Source organism: Thamnophis elegans, chromosome 6, assembly GCF_009769535.1.
Source record: "Thamnophis elegans isolate rThaEle1 chromosome 6, rThaEle1.pri, whole genome shotgun sequence".
NCBI lineage: Eukaryota > Metazoa > Chordata > Lepidosauria > Squamata > Colubridae > Thamnophis > Thamnophis elegans.
In genome coordinates, this window is record NC_045546.1 from 1,467,028 (window position 1) to 1,474,372 (window position 7,345).

General features: G+C 45.4%; 1 protein-coding gene across 1 annotated transcript; it reads left to right on the forward strand.

Annotated features, from left to right (window-relative positions):
• LOC116509875 (sialidase-3-like) lies at positions 1–6,850 on the forward strand. The gene is made up of 3 exons (XM_032219162.1): positions 1–296; positions 4,870–5,093; positions 5,740–6,850. Exons 2-3 carry the CDS (start codon positions 4,872–4,874, stop codon positions 6,754–6,756), a joined length of 1,239 nt encoding a protein of 412 aa, XP_032075053.1. The 5' UTR covers positions 1–296; positions 4,870–4,871; the 3' UTR covers positions 6,757–6,850.
• The last annotated feature ends 495 nt before the right edge of the window (positions 6,851–7,345 follow it).

Consider the following 7,345-nt stretch of genomic DNA (forward strand, 5'->3'; position numbering starts at 1 on the left):
AGGCTTGACCTTCTGCAACCCGATCGCCGCATGCATGGCCAGCGCCGTGCCGGGGGCGCCCGCGAGCACCTCGTGACTTGGCAAGCCTCTTTGCAACGCCCTGGGACCCTCGGCAATTGGGCCCGAGCCTCGGCGAGGAGGGGGCGTCCCGATCGGGCACTTTTCCCCCCCAACCCCCACCCGCTCCACCGCCTGTTGTTCCGCCTTGCAAGTCCGCTTCCTTGCGCCTCCCCAGCCTGCAACAGCCACCGCCCCCTCCCCACGGCTGCGGGGCTCGCCTTGAGCTCGGTTGGGCGGTGAGTGGGACCCCGCAAAAGGGTCTGGGGTTGGGGGGGGCGCGGAAGGGGAAAATGAGGCTCGGAGCCCTGGCGTTGCAAAGGGAGGGCTGGAGCTTGGGCGAAGCAGCTGGGGAGTGAGCACCACCCAGCGATCTCGTTTTAAATGCATCGTATATTTTTTTTTGTGGGGGAGGGACTTTTTAAAAATTCCCACATCACAGAAAATAGAGGAAGAAACGTGTGTTTCAAGTTAGCTGAAGATATTCAGTTATTACAGGGGGTTGTAAAATCCTTTTTTCTTTCTACTACTATATTAAAGTTTGTGGCTCCAAATTTCTAATGTTAAACACATCCAATTTTAGACTTATTTTTTAAAAGGTTTTTAGTAGGTCAACATTAACAACCTGTGACATTTCTGGCCTAGTCATTTCCATAGAGTTCTTAGATCTTACAACAATAACAGTTGGTATCCATTAATTAGGTATGGATAGTCAGTCAAATTATCTATCCATTAATCCCTTTCGTTATATAATTACTATCAGTACATATACGTATCCAGTTCCTATCTATTATACAATATTAATACCATGTTTCCAATTCTTGTCTGTGTTTTTCTGGCCCAACCTTTTTTGGTGGCTAAGATACTGAGCTTGTCGATCAGAAAGGTCAGCAGTTCGGCGGTTTGAATCCCTAGATCTCCTGCGTGAGCAGGGGGTTGGACTAGATGACCTCCAATGTCCCTTCCAGCTCTGTTACTGTTTACTGAAATCCCTGGTCATGACCAGGGAGTAAATCTGGGGTGGTTTTTAGAGCAGTTTTCTAAAGTTGGCAACTTTGAAATGAGTGGATTTTGAACTCCCAGAATCCCCCAGCCAGCATGTATGAACCAACTCCCAGAATTCCCTAGCCAAAATGGATGGACTTCAACTCCCACAATTCCCCAGCCAACATGGGTGGCCTTCAACTCCCACAATTCCCCTAGCCAACACATATAGAATAGAACAGAATAGTTTATTGGTCAAGTGTGATCAGACACACAAGGAATTTGTCCAGTGGTGAAATTCAATTTTTTTTTACTACCTGTTCTGTGGGCGTGGCTTGGTGGGTGTGGTGTGGCTTGGTGGGCGTGGCAGGGGAAGGATACTGCAAAATCCCTATTCCCACCCCACTTTGGGGCCAGCCGGAGGTGGCATTTCCGCTACCGGTTCTCCAAATTACTCAAAATTTCCACTTCCGATTCTCCAATTACTAAAAAATTTCCACCACCAGTTCTCCAAACTACTCAAAATTTCTGCTCCCGGTTCTCCAGAACCTGCTGGATTTCACCCCTGATTCTGTCCTTGTCCTTGAACTCTAGAGTGAGTCTGTCCATTTCTGTGCATATTAGTATCTTATTTATTATTTCTTGTTCCGAGAGAGTCTCTTTAACCTTTCCATTTTTGTGCGAAGGTCAATCTTGCTGCTGTTAAAATATGCAACATTAAATATAATCCATCTTTGCTATATTTTTCTTTTATGATCCCTAATAAAAATAGTTTTGGCCTCAACTCGATCGTTTGATTTAATATCTTTTCCAAACACGTTCTTATCTGGTGCCAAAAGGCCCTAACTTTCGGGCACTCCCATCACATATGGTAAAAGTGGGCACCACCCAGTGATGTCATATCCAATTTTAGACATATTAACAGCAGCTAGAATTGTGTTGGCACACAACAGTAGGAAAAACGAGGAGATCCCTACAGAGGAAAATGTAATAATAATAATAAAAAATATTAGAATGTGAAGAAATGGATAGATGAACACTAAAAATTAAGGAGAAGGAAGAAACTGCTTTTTAACGTGGGATTGGTCTTATCAATGGCTAACTAGCAGGACTTATAAACTTAAAAGCATAAGAGAGTGATTAATTACATAAGGAAAAAATGGATAAGCAAATATTATTAATAATAGGTGATCATTATTAATGTTATGATGATGATGATGATGATGATGATTACTTAACACTAATTGCACCCAGACAACATGCTGTTTATGTAGACATTGAATGTTTTATGTTTAATGAAAAAATATTGAAAACTTAAAGAATCAACTGGGGAGTGGGCACCACCCAGCAATCCCCCTCTTTCCCATTCCAGGGCACCAAACCAGAAACCACCCCTGCCTTTAACCTAAAACCCAATAGAGGTTTTAGCCAGACGAGGAGTCGGCCGTGATCTTGGGAAGCCTGTCAGAACAAGTTTGCAGACGATACAGCCGCCATTGATCTCATTCAAGACGATGTGTATTGAAGGCCAAATGTGGCTTTTTTCAGGCTCTGCCTCGGCCTGCCTATTCTCCAATGAGACAAACCGAAGATCATTTTATTACAATTTATCAGAATATTCAGACCAAAGGGAATCCTCTCCTTCAAAGAAGGAAGCCCGATCTTTGGCTTACGTCCCCTTTTAATAGTGTACATAACCAAGAAATCTGATCGGACAGGATAATCGCATGCGTGTTTATTAAAATAAACTCTGAAGGGGAATAAACTGCGAGGAGAAAAGTTGTTTAGTTTTCACAAAAGAGATAAGCCAAGACCTCAGGTTGTCCTAACAAACTTTCCGTATCTGGATCTAGTCTCCAGCTTCCAGGGTTTCAGAAGATGTTGAGATAACCCTTTGTCTGAAGGGGTGTAGGGTTTTCTGCCTAAGGGGGGGTTGGACTAGAAGACCTCCAAGGTCCCTTCCAACTCTGTTATTCTATTCTATTCCAGATTCTCTTCCAGATTCCATTCTGTTCAATTTCGTTGTATTTAAGTACAATAACAATAAAGATTATACTTATACTTATTCCAGATTCTATTCCAGTTTCTATTCTATTTTCTATTCTATTCCATTCCATTTTCTATTTTCTGTTATTTTCTATTTTCTATTATTTTCTATTCTATTCCATTCCATTCTCCATTTTCTATTCTCTTTTCTGTTCTGTTCTGTTTTATTCTATGCTATTCCATTCCATTCCAAATTCTATTCTATTCTATTCCATTTCATTCCATTCCATTCCATTCCATTCTCTCATCTCTCTTCTTTTCTATTCTAAGCTTGTTTATCAGTTTAGGAATGTTAAAAGCTATTAAACCTAAACACTTTAAAAGAAAGAATGTAAACCAGGTTAAAATACAAAGTAACTATGTTAGTTAACAAATTACAAACTAAACACTTTAAAAGAAAGAATGTAAACCAGATTAAAATACAAAGTAACTATGTTAGTTAACAAATTACAAACTAAACACTTTAAAAGAAAGAATGTAAGCCAGGTTAAAATACAAAGTAACTATGTTAGTTAACAAATTACAAACTAAACACTTTAAAAGAAAGAATGTAAACCAGGTTAAAATACAAAGTAACTATGTTAGTTAACAAATTGCAAACTAAACACTTTAAAAGAAAGAATGTAAACCAGATTAAAATACAAAGTAACTATGTTAGTTAACAAATTACAAACTAAACACTTTAAAAGAAAGAATGTAAACCAGATTAAAATACAAAGTAACTATGTTAGTTAACAAATTACAAACTAAACACTTTAAAAGAAAGAATGTAAACCAGATTAAAATACAAAGTAACTATGTTAGTTAACAAATTACAAAACCCATCTCATTTGTCTCTCAAGAGTAGACGGGAGGCCCAGTGGTACGGCGGGAACAATCGGGACCTGGACAGCCATAAGGATGACAGTAGATTTTAGATGAAGACACCCCCCCCCCCCCGGTTCTACCACAACACTCGGGAGCATGCTATCCACAGCGGAGACCTTTCCATGTTTAGGTCCTGCGATATCTCGACACTTAAAATGGACACCGAACATCAACAACGTCGTTTTAAAAAAGCACCGCAAAGAATGTTCTTCCTGCACCAGCCACGCCGAAAGCTCAGGCTGCCCAAGGAGCTGTTGATATCCAGGCAGTCCCACAGAAGAATTATTGAGCCTGTCATTTGCACCCTAAATAACTGCCTTGCTTGGCACAGAAACCCAAAAAGGGGCAGGGGAGACTTCAACGTTAGGACTTCAAGGGGGGGGAAGCAATGGCAACCAGCCTGCCTTCCATTGAGGACCTGTCTCCTGCCTCGAGCCAGAAAGGGGGCTGTGAAAATATCTACAGACCCCCCTCCTCGCATCCTGGACATCAAACGTTTCCGCTCCTTCCCTGTGGACAATGCTATAGGGCTGTGATGGCAAACTTATGGTGTGCGTGCCGGAGGTGGCATTCGGAGCCCTCTCTGTGGGTGCATGCACCGTCGTCAGCTGGTTTTTGCAGGCACCGGAGCACTGGAAAACGGCCTGAAAACAGCTCAAGAAATGCCAGAAAACCAGTCTGTTTTTGGAGCGTTTTTGGTCCTTTTTTCGGGCTGTTTTCAGGCCACTGATGGCTGGGAAACGGCTAAAAAACGGCTGAAGAAGTGCCTGAAAACCAGCCTGTTTATTTGAGCGTTTTTGGTCCTGTGGAGGGAATGGGGATTTTGCAATATCCTTCCCCTGGAGTGGGGAGGGCATGGGGATTTTGCAGAATACTTATGTCTGATCCTCGCATTTACGACTTTGTCTTCCTCAGGAATGTCCCGGTATCCAGGGAAGATGGCTGAGACTCGGTGGGACTCTGTGAAGATGATCCTCTTCAGCCAGAAAAGGGGCCTCACTTACCGCATCCCCGCTCTGATCTACTGGCCTGTAGAGAATCTCTTCCTGGCCTTCGCGGAGGAGCGCTCCTCACCCCGGGACGAACACGCCAAGGGCTTGGTGATGCGACGCGGATACAAAGAGGGCCTCTCCGTTAAGGTAACCTGGTGGCAGCCCAAAAGTAGCCATGATCTTCTGAATCTGTAGAGGTAGTCCTCGAACTACGACCATAATGGAGGCCAAAATTTCAGTGGCTAAGGGAGACATTTGTTAAGTGAGCTTTGTCCTGTTTTACGACCTTTCTGGCCACCGTTGTTAAGGGAATCATTGCAGTTGTTAAGTTGGGAGACTCTTGAGTTGTAGTCCCGCCTTAGCCATGAAAGCCAGCTGGGTGACTTTGGGCCAATCACCAGGAGACAGGGAGTTCTAGTTCCGCCTTAGACATGAAAGCCGGCTGGGTGACTTTGGGCCAATCACCAGGAGACTGGGAGTTCTAGTCCCGCCTTAACCATGAAAGCCAGCTGGGTGACTTTGGGCCAATCACCAGGAGACGGGGAGTTCTAGTCCCACTTTAAGAATGAAAGACAGCTGGTAGGATGTTGCAAAATCCCCATTCCTTTCCCACTCTGGGGCCAGTCAGAGGTGGCATTTACCGGTTCTCCGAACTTACACAAAATTTCTGCTACCGGTTCTCCCGAACCTGCTGAATTTCACCCCTGCTGCCGCCCTCCTAATTCTTCTCTCCCTTTGACCAGACATTCCCAGTTCTTAATTCAGGCTCCTTCTGACCCTTGTTTTGTCCTAGTGGGGCCCTTCCATGCGTTTGGAGACGGCCGGGATGCCCAACCATCGCACCATGAACCCGTGCCCGGTTTACGACAAGAAGAACGGCGTCATTTTCCTCTTCTTCATCTGCGTCAAGGACGGCATTTCGGAACAGCACCAGCTCCGGACGAGGAGAAGCGCCGTCCGACTGGGCTATATCTCCACCCACAATGGCGGCCACACCTGGAGCTCAACGACAGACCTGACCGAGCAGGTGACGGGCGACGGCGAGGTAAAGAAATGGGCGACCTTTGCCGTGGGACCAGGCCACGGGCTGCAGCTGAGTTCGGGGCGCCTGGTGATCCCAGCTTACGCCTACTACGTCCACAAGGTGAGGCTTGGCTTCTCCTTCCCGTGGTGGACCCAACCTCATTGCTTCAGCTTCTACAGCGATGACGGGGGGCGAACCTGGGCTCGGGGCGAGCTCCTCAAATCCTTGAAGACCACCGAGTGCCAGATGGCCCAGGTGACCTGCCAGGACAACAGGCAGGTATTATATTGCAACGCCCGAAGTTTGCACAAATTCAGAGCCGAGGCCTACAGCGGAGATAACGGAGGCCAGTTTCCAACTCATGCGCTTAGCAAAAGGTTGTGCGAACTGCCCTTTGGGTGTCAAGGAAGCGTTGTGAGTTTCTTTCCCTCGGATCCGGGCCCGAAGGAGGACCCCAACGGGTCAACATTGCGGGCGGGCGAGTCTCCATCCTCTGCGTCGCCCGAGCGTCCCAGTTCGTGGTTGATGTTCTCCCATCCCACCAGCAGGAAGAAGCGGAGGGATCTGGGGATCTACCTGAACCCTTCCCCACTGGATCAGAGCAGGTGGACGTCCCCTTGGGTCTTAAATCAAGGACCCAGCGGGTACTCGGATCTGGCTGTTTGCGAAGACGGGGAGCCACTGGCTTTCGGTTGCTTGTTTGAGTGTGGAGAGTCCAAGGAATACGAGGACATCGCATTTCGCCTCTTCTCCCACGAGGAGCTCCTGAGAAACGTGAAAATGTGACGGACACACAGTCTGAGGCCTCAATATAATACAATACAATAGCAGAGTTGGAAGGGACCTTGGAGGTCTTCTAGTCCAACCCCCGCCTAGGGAGGAAACCCTATACCGTTTCAGACAAATGGCTATCCAATATCCAATTCTCTGTCCTTCGGCTCGTCACAAGAGACCATCCAGACCAAAAGGCAACAGTAAAAAATATTGGGTTTCTGTCTGGATGGTCTCTTGTGACGAGCCGATAGACAGAGAAAGGAAGCAGTGGACTTCCTCCCATATTTGGGCATACCAGGGGTTGTGACTCTAAATATATATATATATATATATATATATATATATTAGATTTTTACAACCCCTGGTAAGCCCCAATTATGGGAGGAAGCTAACTGCTTCCATCATCTGTCAATTGGCTTGTCACAAGAGTCCATCATGACAGAAACCCAATATTTTTACTGTTGCCTTTGTTATATTTGTGTTTTTTTATTTTATTTGTGCTGATAAATAAATAAAGGGAGACTAGTATAGATCTATTTCAAGCTATTTAGCTCTCATCAGCTAGCCATACCCTTACTGGGATTCGAACCTGGGCTATATT